At 52.2% G+C, this 15,196-nt stretch overlaps 2 protein-coding genes across 2 annotated transcripts; one reads left to right on the top strand and one right to left on the bottom strand.

Moving 5' to 3' along the window:
- Positions 1 to 407: 407 nt before the first annotated feature.
- LOC133360265 (sialic acid-binding Ig-like lectin 10) lies at positions 408 to 6,119 on the top strand. The gene is made up of 9 exons (XM_061578893.1): positions 408 to 569; positions 715 to 780; positions 1,124 to 1,486; positions 1,814 to 2,176; positions 3,133 to 3,414; positions 4,364 to 4,654; positions 5,003 to 5,281; positions 5,402 to 5,662; positions 5,806 to 6,119. Exons 2-9 carry the CDS (start codon positions 720 to 722, stop codon positions 6,069 to 6,071), a joined length of 2,166 nt encoding a protein of 721 aa, XP_061434877.1. The 5' UTR covers positions 408 to 569; positions 715 to 719; the 3' UTR covers positions 6,072 to 6,119.
- A 4,274-nt stretch (positions 6,120 to 10,393) lies between these two features.
- LOC133360656 (otoraplin-like) lies at positions 10,394 to 13,868 on the bottom strand. The gene is made up of 4 exons (XM_061579453.1): positions 13,714 to 13,868; positions 12,822 to 12,964; positions 10,822 to 10,932; positions 10,394 to 10,614 (listed from the first exon to the last, which is right to left on the bottom strand). Exons 1-4 carry the CDS (start codon positions 13,811 to 13,813, stop codon positions 10,585 to 10,587), a joined length of 384 nt encoding a protein of 127 aa, XP_061435437.1. The 5' UTR covers positions 13,814 to 13,868; the 3' UTR covers positions 10,394 to 10,584.
- Between the last annotated feature and the right edge of the window lie 1,328 nt (positions 13,869 to 15,196).

The raw sequence follows: 15,196 nt of genomic DNA, 5'->3' as shown, positions 1-15,196 counted from the left end.
GTCCACCTCTTGCTGGATGCACAGATTCCTCATTGCCGGGAGTGCCACCAGGGGTGACGCAGTGGGGACACTGACTTTGGAGACTTCTTGTGAGGGTCGCTCTTGTAGGGGCTACGTTGAACTTGTCAGGCTTCAGGGGGTAGCTGCGTGACCTCGGCCTCCGGGTGAGCCGGTCATCTACGAGATGCGGGTGAATGAGGCACTCGTGGCTGCGGGTTCTCCCATCGCAAGCAAGTTCCTGCACCTCGCGCAGAGAGGAGGAACTCCACCACGAGCACACGCAGCACGATGCGTACACACGGAGTGCACACAGGGCACGTGGCACGAGTGGGCGATCTGGAAAAGGGAAGTCGATAAACGGAAGTTACAAAGAGTCTCACAGAAGCTACTCAACCCACGCTCCCCGCGCCGTTACTCCCGAGCCCCGCGTCTCCACTGAGCCCAGGAGTGGTCCTGATCTCTTCGGGACACAGCATCAGCTCGTCCAGAACTTGCAAGTTCTCCAAGACAACGCAATCGAGGATTATCACCCTCTCATAAACCATCCTTCACAACCATCTCCTCCATAAGTACGTGATCTGCCGCCACATCGAATACAACATTTACATCCAGCATTCAGGGAAGGTATTTAAAGTGCATGTATCTCGCGAGTGCGTGTGTGTATTGTGTAATCAGCTTGTCTGACTGTTAAGGCTGAGCGTGTTTGTGTTGCAGGGAGGATGGACGTGCTCCTGACCAGCCTCCTGCTGTGTCTTGTCGGCGGAAGCCACCATCTGAACGGTGACTCCTCACTCATCTCTTTTGCTCACACACTCCCCGTCTCTCATCTCCCCTCATTCTCTCCATCGCTTCCCCATCGCTGTTCTCACCGTGACGTGGTAGACTCCTCCGCCTCCCGTGCACGAGGAGTCGTCCTGTGCGACCCCAACGCCCCCAGTCCTCTTCTCTCAACACGGAGCCACTTCACGAGGGCATCCCTCACTCGCTCGCTCGGAGGCATTTCATCGCTACTCGTGTCCACGTGGGACGTGTCTCAACTTCTCACGTGTACTGCGTCTGCGTGCGCGTGATCACTGTGATGCAACTTCATGTCTCGTGTGTCCCATGTGTCTTGTGCTCTCAGAGGTTGCAGGCTATGGTTTGGAGGTAAAGTATCAGGAATTTGTGGTGACTGCAACAGAGGGAAGGGCGGTGGAACTCCCCTGCAGCTTCTGGTTCCCCAGCTGGCAAGGACCCGTTGCACGAGTCATGTGGACGAGAGATGGCACTGATGTCACAGCAGATAAGCTCGTCTACAGCTCCACGTCAACAGAGGTGGCTAAGAGCTACAGAGGTCGAACCTCCCTCAGCGACAAACTCAGCAACAGGATCTGCACTCTCAAGATCAACAACGTCCGAGTTTCAGATGTCGCCACCTACTTCTTCACATTTGAGATGAACACCCAGGAGTTCACTGGGACACCAGGAGTTCAGCTTCGTGTAAAATGTACGACTGCAACTGGAAAATGAAATAATTTTAAGGTCACATGGGCTACCTTGCTACCTGCGTCATAATTTACGTAAATTTCCTCGAATATGGAGGCAACCCGCGTTCATCTTCTTGGAATATTCAGGGGAAATGAGTATAGAATGGGATTTGTCAGGCACTTCAATGGCCTTTCATCCCCCAAGTGCCCCGCAAGTGCCCCGCGTTGTTTCGTGAACGCGACCCGTTGCTGCTGCTGCTGCTGCTGCCGCGTTCCACGGCCACTGGGTCCTGACTCGGTGCTGGAGATGTTCACCGCCACGTGAACGGTCTGTGCGTCTCTCACAGGTGCTAGGTTAAATGACGCCACTGTGAGCTACGGACCCTCGGCGGAGGTGAAGGTGCAGGAGGGAGGCCGTGCGCTGCTGCCCTGCGCCTTTTGCATTCGCAGTCACTCCAGCGTTGGGGGCTTCTGGCTCGTTTACGATCGCTATGACGAGACAACGACCGGAAACATCGTCTACAGCTCAATTTACCGTGACAGCCTCATAGATCGGTACAAGGGGAGAGTCGCGTTGGTGGGGAGTCTGAGTTCGGGGAACTGCTCCCTGGAGATCAGAGACGCGATGAGGGGAGACTCCAGGACATATTTCTTCCGCGCCAACATCGATGGAAAAAAGTTCAGTGGCACAGCAGGAATTAAAGTTACAGGTATGGAACTATTCATGGCTCTTTTACCAACAGTTCACAACTTAAGGGACATTACAATGGAAATGTTAAACAACTGAAAACTCATCTTCTTGGTTTGTTCGGTAAAGTCACGTAGAATGGAAATAATAAAATAATAATAATAATAAAACATAATAAAATAATTCTCACGACGTTTCGGCCACAACGCAAGCAGTCGTCCTCAGGTGAAGAACAGGTCTGTCAAAAAAAGACAGAGTCAGACTCTGACTCAGTCAGACGCTGTCTTCTCGACAGACCTGTTCTTCACCTGAGGACGACTGCTTGCGTTGTGGCCGAAACGTCGTGATAATTATTTTATTAAGTTTTATTATTATTATTTTATTATTTCCATTCTACGTGACTTTACCGAAAGAACCAAGAAGATGAATCCCTGCAGTCACGAAAGCTTTAAATCGAAATTTGTTGTGTCTACAGGCGATACGAGAACCCGCGACAGTTGAACGTTGTTCTGCCAATGAGAGAGCGCACATTCACTGAGTTCCACACCCCCTGCACCTACAAGAGACTGTTTAAGCCCAAGGATTTAAACTTTAACTATCCACATTGTGGATAAAAAAAGGACTTGTATTGAACCCTGTGTTTTCAAAGCAGATCTCAGGTAAAAAAAAATGTCCCCAGGTAGCTAGCCTACAAAAAAGGAGCTTACTGACCTGCGAGGATTTCACCTTTGTCGGCATGGTTTTATTTTTTCTCACTCGCCAAACTCATTCAGGGGGTTAGCCAACCATCTCACTGTGAAGGCCCAATGTAAAAGTCTTGAGACTCGGTGAGGTTTTTCCGAGCTAAATAGAGGAGGTTATTATTGATGGCCCGTCCCTCTCAGTTCAGTATGACCATTCATCAGAGAACGCTGTGACTTGCAATTTATACCCCCTCACAACCATCATGGTTCTTGTTGTATAAACCTTTTGTTTCAGTCGTTGCCAGGTCATTAACTCCCAAAACTGAAGGAAGCAAGAGAATCAGGGAGAACGTGGGGACAGGAGCCAATCTCAAGTGCACAACCACGAGATCGCAGCAAGCGGACAACTTTAAGTGGTGGAAGTACAGATCAGATGGCCGGTATGAGAGGTTGTCTGAGACGAGAAGCGACCTGACCTTCGAAGCTGTGGCTGTCAAAGACGTGGGCTGGTACGAATGCGAAGCGTGGAGCTCCTCAGCAAACAGCGAAAGTTCATGGACGGAGCTGCAAGTTTTATGTAAGTGGTCACTCCCTATCGTGGTGATACATGGCATTGAAGTCACTCTGTCCACAACCTATGCACTCTGTCACCAACTAACAAACAGGGCGTATCCAATTAGCCTGATCCTAGAGTTGGGTTGAAAGTTCCCTGTGGTTCATGGAACCTGTGCAGGACTCAGGGGTGAGGCCACTGCTCGGAGCGGGTGGCGGTGCTCATTAATTGCAGACGCTGAGGACAGGCGCTTGTAAGCGCTGTGGTTCTTCATGTGTGGTAAGTGTTACATTTGATGTTTTATTGCTTTCTTTTAAAATTGTGAACTTGACAAAAGTCGTTCAAAAGTGGAAAATGTTGAGGCTGACACGTTTCTTAGCTTTCACATGAGAGGGAGTCAATAGGAAAGCGGTGATCGTTTTACGAGTGTTCGCTTACCAAACAATTTTCGCAGAAATTATTTTGCTCATTTAGCGAGAAACGCCTATACTATTTGTTCTGCGTGGTTTATGTGTGTGCTGTGTGGTAACTGTGTGTGTTGTGTGGTTACTGTGTGTGCTGTGTGGTTACTGTGTGTGCTGTGTGGTTACTGTGTGTGCTGTGTGGTTACTGTGTGTGCTGTGTGGTTTCTGGATGTGCTGGGTGGTTACTGTGTGTGCTGTGTGGTTACTGTGTGTGCTGTGTGGTTACTGTGTGTGCTGTGTGGTTACTGGATGTGCTGGGTGGTTACTGTGTATGCGGCAATGTGAGATGCAGTTGGTGTGTTTAGCAATTATATGTTTTTTACATGCTGGCATTTCAGTAAAATTTGGGCTGATCTTTATTTATATAATTAATTGATAGTGTAGAAACCCTTGCTCCAAGTGTGTGTGTACGACCGCCTCTGTGTGTTGTGGGTGATTCTCTGCACCGTAAATTTTAGTCTGCCTGTCAATGTCAACTCGTGTCAATAATCCATGACCCTTGGCTGCAGCCTTCCTACCGGCCTCGCCGGGGCTGCGTGCCGCCGTGCCGGCCACCCTGGTCTGCAGCGTGCACACCGTGTCGCGTTTGGACTCCGTCACCATCCGCTGGGTCCTAGACGACGATGTCAAGTGGACAAACTCGACCTCCCAGGATCCATCTCCAAACGGGACGTTCATCGTGACTAGCTGGCTCAGCTTCACCCCATCACCCGAGGACGATGGGAAGAGATGGCGCTGTGAGGCCTCGGGAGGCGACGTGGCCTCAACGACGGTCCAGGATTTTATCCTGGACGTAAAGTGTGAGTGCCCAGCAGTGGTTGATGGCTGTGTTTTTAGATTGGTGTAGAGACTGTGTCACTGTGTGGTGCTACGATGATAGTATTACGAGGGGCACAGTGCTTTCCGGTTGTGCGTGATGCCCTCCTGTGACTGGACATCACTTAATTACTTGAGGTTAGATAATACACGTGATCACAGCTGCTTCTTGTGAAGGAAACTGAACAATAGTCTTCGATCTGCACACAGGGCCAGGTGAATTGAGATGCAGACCTCCTCAGTGGGAGCACAGGAGAACACTGCTGGGCGGACAGTCCAGGGTGCTTGTCTGGGCTCTGTCGCAATGAACGCATCTCACACTTTGTTGACAGACGCGCCGGTGAACACGACGGTTCATTCTGCTCCTCGTCTCCCGAGGGTGGAGTCTGGTGACAACGTGACCTTGACGTGCGTCGCCCACGGTAACCCGAGCCTCACGTCGTTCAGCTGGAGCAGGGTACCACCCAGCGGCCGCCAGCTCCCTCACAACCCCACAGGAGGTATCTTGATCCTGATGAACGTCACGGCGGAGGACTCGGGGCGCTACCTCTGCGAGGCGTCCAACAGCGAGGGCCCCGGAACCTCCGCTCACCTCGACCTGGACGTGCAGTGTGAGTCACGGCAGCAGAACCTCACCACGCAGGCACGCTCACCCAGCGGCATGGTCCTGCATCAGTGCGAGATGAACGAGCGAGCAAGTGAGTGACTGGTGGATCCCCCTCTCTTGACAGATGCACCGGTGGTGGTGAACGTGTCTCAGGATGAGACGTGTGGGGGTGAAGGGGACGTGTGCCTCTTCTGTGAGGTGAAGGCCAATCCTCGTGCCGCCATCACTTGGTGGGCTTGGGGGAGCGACGTACCAGAATGGACCCAGGATGGGAAGGAAACCCTGACCTGGAGCTCCGTGGTCATAAAGAAATCACAGGAGAAGAATGTGACCTGTGAGGCGGCAAACGTCATCGGCGAGACTAAGGCCGTGTTTTACATTCAAGGTGCTGATTCAGTCTTTCACTCATTCGGTGTTTCACTCATTCACAATTTCACTCAGGTTTTCGCTCATTTACGTACCTCGTAAGGCTATTGCACACAAAACGACAGCAGCAATACTAATCACGGAGAATGTGGTTTGTGTCAGAACTGGTGTCAGCATCCTGGGCCATGCACGTGGCCGCTGGTGTGGTGGTCACGCTGCTTCTGCTGCTCCTCTCTGCGCTCTGCTGGCGAGGACGAGGTGCTGTGCAGCACACGGCTCCCAGCACCGTTTCGCAAACGATAACCGAGAACTTCCTCGGCATGCAGTGTGCCGCGGGGCCATGGGGGCTGCTCTCAAATACAGGCGTCACACGCAGGCACTGGGGATCAGACACGAGCAGTGTGACGCAGGTACTGGGGATTGGTTAAGATCTTCCTCTCCTTTACCCCAGTGGCGGCTAGCAAGCCTCTTCAGGATCCCTGCCTTCAAGTGGAGTGCCTCAGGCTCAGGCCATGAGGCCCTTGTGCAGGCCAGTGAGCGGGGTCGCGTGCTCAATACGCTACACGGGCTAAACGTGACCTTTGACCTATGTCTTCTGTCCCGCACAGTTGCTGCCAGGACACATTGTGGAACTGTTCTGCACCAAGCCACTTGTTGCCATGGTGATGACCGTTAGAGACTTCCCCTAATGATATAGGATCCATTAGATTTCTCTTCAATAACAATGCTCAACACGTGCACGCTGGTCATAGTGTCGGTGTGTTTAGTCTCGCAGTAGCTCCGCGAGGCCTGAGTGGGGAGAGTGGCCCACGGGGCACTGGAGCCTCTCTGATGTCACTCGCGCTGCCTCGTGCCGCCCCAGTGCTGGCCGCCGTGATGAAGTGGAACGAGGCAGAACCGGCCACTCTCTTCCAACTCGGAGACCGCATGGGGCCCGATGGAGGAGGATCGGCAGGAGATAGAGCCTCCTCCCAGCAGCCACTTTACTGCAACGTGCGGAGGGAGCTGGGCCCGGTGAGTGGGCACCACCGTCTGCTTGCCCCACAACCACGCAGTCCGTCGCCAACATTTTCATCTGCATAGGCAGCTCAATGATGAATCTGCGTTTGGCGTGGACGAGAGCACGCTGGTATTCCCTCCCTACCAGTGTCTCTTTCTGGAAGATGTAGAATGTAGCATTTGACCATGTGCAATTACACCACAGAGTGCGATTCAAATCGCGTCTTGACCACAAAAATGGGTTTAGAGTTGTATTATAAGGACTTGCACATAGTCCACATAGTGCCAATCTGAGAGATGAATAAGATGATGATGTGAATTTTGTGTCCATATTTTGCGCTATGTGTCCCGGTGACAGGGCCCCTGCTCTCAGCCGCACCCCCGTATACATCTCCCTGGTGGCTCAGCGGGGCCCGCAGCCCCAACCGCCAGTGCCGACTGCTTGTACAGCCTGGTGGGCATGGCCGCTCAGGCTGGTGAGGGGCCTCATGCACAACCGTGGGCACGTTTTCCCGGTCACCAAACTCCACACACCGCACAGGAAACACCCACAGCGCACACACCATGCACACAAGCGCCGCTCCTCAGGGTTAGGGGCTGAAGGCTGTAGGCTATGGCTGTGCATTTGACGTGCATGGTGATTTTCTCCACAGAGCACACTCAGGCCGGGACGCTGTACAGCGTAGTGAACCGCAAGCGAGCCCCACCGGGGCCCACGTGCGGGGAGGCCACCCTCTACAGCACAGTGGGCCCGACGGTGAGCCCTGCTCCAGCCCCCCGCTTCCACCGAGTCCCTGCATCAGTGGGTCCATCATACCGGTCATGCCTGGTATCCGCTGGTACAGTGCATCAATCCAGTCCATGGCTTTAACAAGCTCCTAACCATTGGAACCTCATAATAGTAGGTTTTTACCCTTTTAACTGGTACAAAACTGACACCTTTATTCAAGGCATCATGTTTGCAATGACCACAACACAAGTAGTCAAAAAAGCAAACAAAAAGAAGCAACTCTGATAAGGATGATAATATGCACTGTCCTTGAAGTTGATTGGCCCACACCCGAGACGGCTTTCTTTAGAGCCTAGTCCCCATTGGTGTAGGGCCAGATGACACCAGAAGGCGTACCTCATTTGCCAGTAGCAAAATATGATACGCGCCTTTTGGCGTCATCTGGTCCAACACCATGTGAGACTAGGCTCTAAGGAAAGCGGTCTCGGGTGTGGGCCAATCAACTTCAAGGACAATGCATACATTATCAGAGTTGTGTTTTTTGTTTGCATTACGACTGCAGGTATTGTGGTCTATGCAAACATGACTCCTTGTAAAAGAAGGTGTCAGTTTTGTTGCCAGATTAAAGGGTAAAAACCCATTATCAAGCTCCTAATCCTCGGGTATTGGTGGTAAATCCGAGTGCTTCGTGTGCCTGTGCTGTGGGGTGAGCAGGGAGCCGGCAACCAGCACGGTCCGTCCGCTACTCCCTGCGCTGGCGACGGCAGCAGCGGAGACGCGGATGAGCAGACGGAGGCGCTGGTGTACGCCAGCCTTGATTTTGGTGCGACTTCGGGTCTCCCTTGAGAGAACCGAAAATCAAGAGCTGCTTCTGCTTACTTTGTCACGCTGCACGTGTCGCTTGAGGAGCCGACGAAACGTAGTGGGATAACTTCAGTGAGCATGTTTGGTTAGATTCTAGAATACGTACGTACGTATGTTGAACTTATTTCGCACCGTATGTGGCCAACAGTGCTATCAAGTCAAGTCAATGTTATGTTTGTTTGCATACGTGGTGGCTTTCGGACACAAATCTGCCACTCAAAGCGCCATCACCTTAATACTCAACATAAAATAGGAAATTATAAACAATGAGAAAATATGTATTTACATACTCACTACAGTTGTTTAAAATATAACTGTAAAGGCAAGTTGTGGCTGTGAGTTCGTTATATGCAAATGCAAAGAGAAGTGTTGTTGTTGAGTTGTGAATGTGGTGGTGGTGGTGGTGATGGAGCCGAGTTTGTGGATTGCAGTGAGGAGGTTGTTTCCAGAGGTGCGGCGCTGCACTGAGAAAGCGCCGTCCCACTCCCTAGTTTTGTGTTTGGTTGTTGTTGGTGGTGGTTGGAGGAGGAGTTTTCGGCCTGAGAAGCGATCTCCACGAAGGCGGAGCTTGGTTGCGTGTTACTTCGTACGTTAATATGATCATTTTTAAAGTGTCACTGTATTCCATTGACGAATCTCCTCTGCGTGGCTGTGACACTGGCTCAATTCCCCTTGTCCCGTATCCACCAAAGTTGACATAAACGCGTCCGCTCAATGACTGTCCCTCGAGCCGCTCCGCACAAACGGCTGTGGACGGACGCTTCCCCTCCTCCTCATCGGACAGCTGGAGGACACGAGGCTGATGTCGGACGAAGCGCTTTTAATTGAACCGAGCTCTGCCTTGTTGAAGACGGACGCTGATAGAGGACCCCCCCCCCCTCCACCCCAAGCGGTGTTTCTCTTCTCGCGCTGATCGAGAGCTGCCCCCGTCTCACCGTGGCCGGGGCCGCGCAGAGGAAGCCGCGTGCTCGCCACGAGCGCACGGCCGTCTTAGGTTACGTTTCGGGGGCAATTCAACACAAATGTAACGTGGAGTTACCGCGAGGTGACGATTCAACGCGGTGAAGATAAATGAACTTTTTTTTTACTGGTCAGACTCAGTGCTACGACGATGTTGCATGGTGTATTGCTGAAACTGCAGTGTGAATCAGGGTATGTTGCTGGAATTGCGTTTCTTTACGTCATATAAGGCGTTAGTTATATGATTTTAATAAAAATGCATTTTGGTGAATGACGTTAAGACTACAAGTACTGAAGTTATTTTGTTGTTGCGTGTGCCGTACTGTTATCGTCAGCTATGTTAAATCCACTGCTGGATGAATGTCTCCTGAAGCCGTTGCCATCCCGACGTTCTACTTAATGGTCTGCTTAGCGCCTGCACGCGAGTTGATTTCATCGTTCCGTCTCCTCCGTTCAGGTGCCCACGGAGGCCTTCCATCTCTTGGCTGCCAGCTCAAAGTTTATATACTGTACAAGAATTGCATTTAAATATATTCACGATCGTTGCGTTTGCGTCACTTAATTATTTGCTATTATTATTATCAAGACTCCATTCCCCCGGCGCGCGTCTTCTGATCGCAGTCTCACGGCACCGAGGAGATGGATGGGGCCATGGGCCATGCGCCAGCGGCGTCGGGAGCGAGAAAAGCCATCATACAGCGGTGGATTGACCTTGGCTCATGGTGGCACCTGCCCCACGCTGCTCCTCCTCTGTGGGATACGCACAGAGGAGGAGGATGATGATCGCCACCTCTTCCTCCAGTAGCGTAGTTGTTACGCGCTGCCGGTAACCCCATTCTCGCGTGGTCCACAATCGCGACTATCGCCGGCGGCATTCATGAGTCCCAGCCCTGGACGTGCGTATAAACAGTAGATTTAGAATTGGGGACCAGTTGAGGTTTATCCGACTCGGGTTACTTTACCCGGGGCTGTTGGGGACTAATTCATTAACCTAACATGGTTGAGTGTTAATTCACCGAGCACAGTTGAGTGCTAAATAACCGAGCACATGTGCACGCTAATTAAGTTTGCACGGGTTAACGTAAATGGGCGATTGTTGATTATTGTGGCCAGGTGAGAGTTAATTAATGATCGTGCACGAATTAATGTGGCAACATTTGCGAGCTAAACCCACGATAGAGACGAGGACGCATTGCGGAGGATGGATTTCTCGACGTCTTTATTGAGTCACCACTACTACTAACACGTGGGATTACATGCGCACGGTCTACACGTGTCGTCGGTATAAACACTGCGGTGTGCACGCGGGAGATCACGCGGGAGAACGCTGCTTCATATCCAGCTCGAGTCCTCGCCCTCCGCGAAGGGGGCCACTCCCGCGGCCCCGCTCACGCCTCATCGCAGGCGAAGTCGTTTTCCTGCAAGAGGGAGAGAGAAGGTGGGAGTGGTGATGGAGGTGACGCGGGTGAGTTTGCGAATAGAGGAGACGCTGGATCGTGGGCCGTGTTGGCGGTGGTAGTGGATGCTGCGTGCGTGAGTGGTTATGGTGCTCCTGCAAAGTGGCGTTGATGGTTGTCCAAGTGCACGTGGCATGCGCGTTGTAGGCGGTGTGGGAGGAGACGCACGTTGGTGGAGTACTCGTGACGGATCTTGTGGAAGACCCGCGTCTCGTTGATCACTTTGCTGGGAAAGTAGCCGAGGGGCGCCGCGTAGTCCGCGTACTGGTCATTGTACACCTAGAGGGGCAGCCACGGGGAATAGAGAGGGGGGGTGGGAGGGCCCCCGCACGGATGAGGGCAGGGGAGGGCCCTACTCGCCTGCCCGGTACAGGATCTCAAAGACACGGTTAATTGGTCATTAGTATCCACATTACAATATTTCTTGTAACCTGTGATTTGGGAATATTTCACGGTTAAAATCGTCTCCTCTGAAACGTTCCCTGAGCCACCCCTTGACAACACGCTTTACGATGCAAGTCAAGGTGCGGACACATTTTATGGAGCGCAGGCCAGGACTGCTCCGGCTGAAATGAAGCCCGATTTTATACTTCTCATACTCTTAGGTTTTTTCGGTAAAGTCATGTAGGTAAAAAATTAATAAAAGTAAAATAAAAAATCACGATGTTTTGGAGGCAACACAGGCTTCCGTCTTCAGGTGGAACCGTCACAGCACGATTGCTGTATCAAGTACAAGTACAGCAATCGTTCTGTGACGGTTCCACCTGAAGACGTGACTTTAGTGAAAAAACCTAAGAGTATGAATCCTTGCAGTCACGAAAGCTTCAAATCTAGAATTTATACTTCTCTACATGTACCTTGCCGAAAAACACACTAAAACTTCATCTCAGTGGCGCTTACACAGACGACGCAATAGTTACAATGCGAACGTACCGGCGGCCCTGCTGTAAAGTTTAATGGACCGTAAGAGATGGAAACAGCTTGGTGAGGCATTCATCCAGCAGTGGATATAACATGAATGATGATTGTTCACAATCGAGGCACAGTCAACATGTCAAAGTGGATTTACGTTCAAACGAGAGTGCGTGGTGTCCGTCTCCTCTTTACAGCTCTCAGTAGTGGAAATTCCACATTGCTATGGCGAGAGCAAGTTGTAATACGACAGTGACTTGTCCTAATCCATAGGACAAGTCACTGTCGTATTACAACAAGCGGGGGTGCCCTTAAGGAACGGACTTGTGCGATATTGATAACATGCGCATGTATGTCGTGGGACATGCGTCACCAAGGAATAGGGAGAGATGCGTCTCCTGAATATTTATATAATTCTCAAGAGAGACAGAGACTCTCAACACCAGAGCAGACGGGGTTCTTCAGTCCGGACGTGTGCAACGACATGAATATCGACAGAGCCCTCCCGAGGGTACGGCGAATCGCGGCGACCGCCTCGGGCCCCGTGCTTTTGTGGGGGGGGGAGCGCGATTCGACGTCAGTGTGTCAGATGTAATAGTTCCGTTTTATTTTTAATGCGTCTGGGGGCCCACACGGTGTGGTTTGCCCCAGGCCCCGTACGCCCCTCCCCCCCCCCCCATGGACGACCCTTCGTATTGGGGAATTATGTCAGCTGGGTCGGCGACCCATAAAATACTTCCACATACGGCACACCACATCAACTGTTTACACCTCTCGCTGTGGCTGTGGCATCGTCACAACCATAGCGATAAATGAATCCCTGATTATTTGTACTGGAATGGTTTACTGAACGCGACACGCGTGGGATTGACTCGCGTGTGGGCAGTAGTGGTGCAAGGCATAAGCAAACAAAGTAAAAGCTTAGTGACCCATGCAGTTCAGGGGGAAGGGGGGAATTGGGGTATATCAAATATCTTCTCAGATGCTACTCCGAACAACCAGAACAAGCCAATTCACGTCTATATGTTAGTCTGCATGTCCTCTCTCATGGCACCATATATTTATCTTACCTTTCAATTTACCATGAGTTTTGTAAATTCAGAGTGGGTGGGTGGCAAAACAATACCTCTCCGTGGCACCCCCGATAGGCTAACGCCGCCACTGGCCACAGGCCCCCTGAATACGGTCGTCCACCGTGGTCGCAGGAAATCTATCCGGGCCCCCACTCGATGGGGAAGGGGGAGGGGGGGACTCACGCTGCCGGCCCAGTACTCGGGGGCCCCGGGCTGCGCAGGCTTGAGCTTGGAGAAGACGAACACCACCTGGCGAGCCTTGAGGTTCAGAAAGCGACAGTCCGAAGCCTCGTGGTCGGTGACCACCTCGCCCACGGAGATGGCGTCTGCGGGAGGCACGTGGTGGGGGTCATATCAGCGGGACCCCCAAGCGTCGGGGTGCCCCCCTCTTAGGGGGCCCGAGTCATGTGACGCTCCAGCTGTACCCTCGCCGCCTCCTCCCACTGCTCAAAGCCACGTGGGGCGCCCATAGCTATTTCCCTCTAATCAACTTCAAATCCACAACGTTCACGATCACCGCGTGAATCGACACTCCCACCTATTACCACAACGCCACAATTAACGCGACAGCCGATCTCGTGGCCCCGCGTCTCCGATCCGCACGGTCCAGCAGCGTGGTGAAGACTGACACAAATCACCCCCATGAATGATACGGCGTAGGTGGTGTTTCATCCACCAGCGGATTGACACTGGGGCTCTAACAAATACCGCGTGCTCCCGGAATTCACATCCGCAGCTATAACCACCTCCCTATAATCATGGTACTTACATCCGCAGCTCTAACCACGTACCTATAACCACAGTACTCACCACAGCACTCACTATGGCTATATCTAAAAGTCAGTCCTCACATCCCCAGGTGTGTGTGTGTGTACTAACCTTACCCAGGTGTACTCGCATCTCCAGGTGTGAATACTCGCCAACTCAGGCGCACACGCATGCCCAGGTATGTGTGTACTCACAGCCCCAGATGCAGCGGGCTACCGTACGTATCCCGCTGCATCACCACGGCAATCTCTCCAGGCATAGCGCCCCCCTCCCCACCACCACCGCCAGGTGCGCCAGGTGTACTCACAGCTGCACTCGGGGTCCGCGCAGCGCTTGGAGTTGGAGAGTTTGTCGAAGGACGCGGCCCCGGCCGCCAGGAGCACGACGCACAGCAGAGAGCTCCACATGGCGCAGATCCACAAAGACACTGACCTGAGCTCCGATCTCCCTCCGAGCCACAGCAGCCTGGGGGGGGATGAAGGAATGGAGGCGGGGGGGGGTAAAGGGGAGGGCGGCCTCTGGGAAGAATGTGGCGGGTGCGTGGCGGCGCCTCCGGGCACGGGGGCTGCCCGGTCGCCTTGCTGTGCTGTGTGTGAACGCGTATGGCTGTGCGTGCGTATGTGTGCGGAGCGGTGGCGCAGCGGTTAGCGCGCTAAGAACCAGAGTTCGATTCCCACTTAACACCAGTGACGATTATCTGAACCGGCCCTCGGCTTCTCATAGATCGCCTTGAACTTGTTTAACTTCTTTCGCACCATACGTATCCAACCGTGCTAATCGGATGTGCGGGGAAGGACAACGAACTAAACGCAAAAAGGAGTTCTGAAGAAATTAGTTTTAAATCTAGATTTAAAAGTGCATAGCTCCAGTGGCTTCCTAATATCGCAAGGAAGAGCGTTCCAGACGACCGCAGAAGCACATCGGAAAGTGCGCGATGCGATGACCATTTTTGTTCGATGGCTCGCCAAAAATCGTTGCATGACTGGAGATCGCTTGATGGTTTCAAGGTGTGTGCTCGCTAACAGCACTTGCCCCATACAGTCTGTTAAGGCTATATGGGGGATCTTTGTCTTTGTATAGACGTGCGTTCATGTATGTACGTGTGAGGAGTCGTGGCGCAGGAGTTAGCACGCTCGCGCTACGATCCCCGCCACAGAGAAAACGGCGAGCATCAGTGGTGATAGCTGAACTAGGTGATGTACCTCCCATAGTTCGACTCAGCCTTAGAACAGTGTATTCGCTTCGGTGTGTAAACATCATTACTGGGGAGACAAAGGGGGCCCGGCATGATGCTGGCCACAGCGCGCTCGGCCTGAACAGGTGCTCGCTCACGGCACTGCGCTCACTTGGACGAGATGATGCTGTTGTGATGCATCTATTCGTATCGATTTTTTTTCTCACGATAAACGCAGATTCGTGTTTGCGAATCATTGAACACGACTGCAGGCTGCTGATGAGACCCATACGGTCGAAACATGTCCAGTGTGCTTGTTTCAACAAATGCGGATGTGCAATATTGGCACAAAAAGTCATCACGGCACTCCGTATAGGCAGGTGGACTGGAAACGTTTTATATATAAACATGGGAAGTGGAGACCGCACGAAGTTCTGCTTAAATTTGTTCCGAGCCCTAATCTCCACAACCACGAGTTCGTTTGCGGTATTGCTTCAAGCCAATAGCCACGAAGAACTGATAATTATCTTAATTATATTTCTGCTGAATTATACTTCAGCAGCATTGTTTAAAAAGCCCAAATCTGCTCAAAACCAAACGGGGCTGAGTTTGCTTT

This window comes from Lethenteron reissneri, chromosome 8 (assembly GCF_015708825.2).
Source record: "Lethenteron reissneri isolate LAM-NWPU_2019-01 chromosome 8, ASM1570882v1, whole genome shotgun sequence".
Lineage (NCBI taxonomy): Eukaryota > Metazoa > Chordata > Hyperoartia > Petromyzontiformes > Petromyzontidae > Lethenteron > Lethenteron reissneri.
The sequence above is the reverse complement of the archived record's forward strand: the minus strand, read 5'-3'. Positions and strand labels throughout refer to the sequence as shown.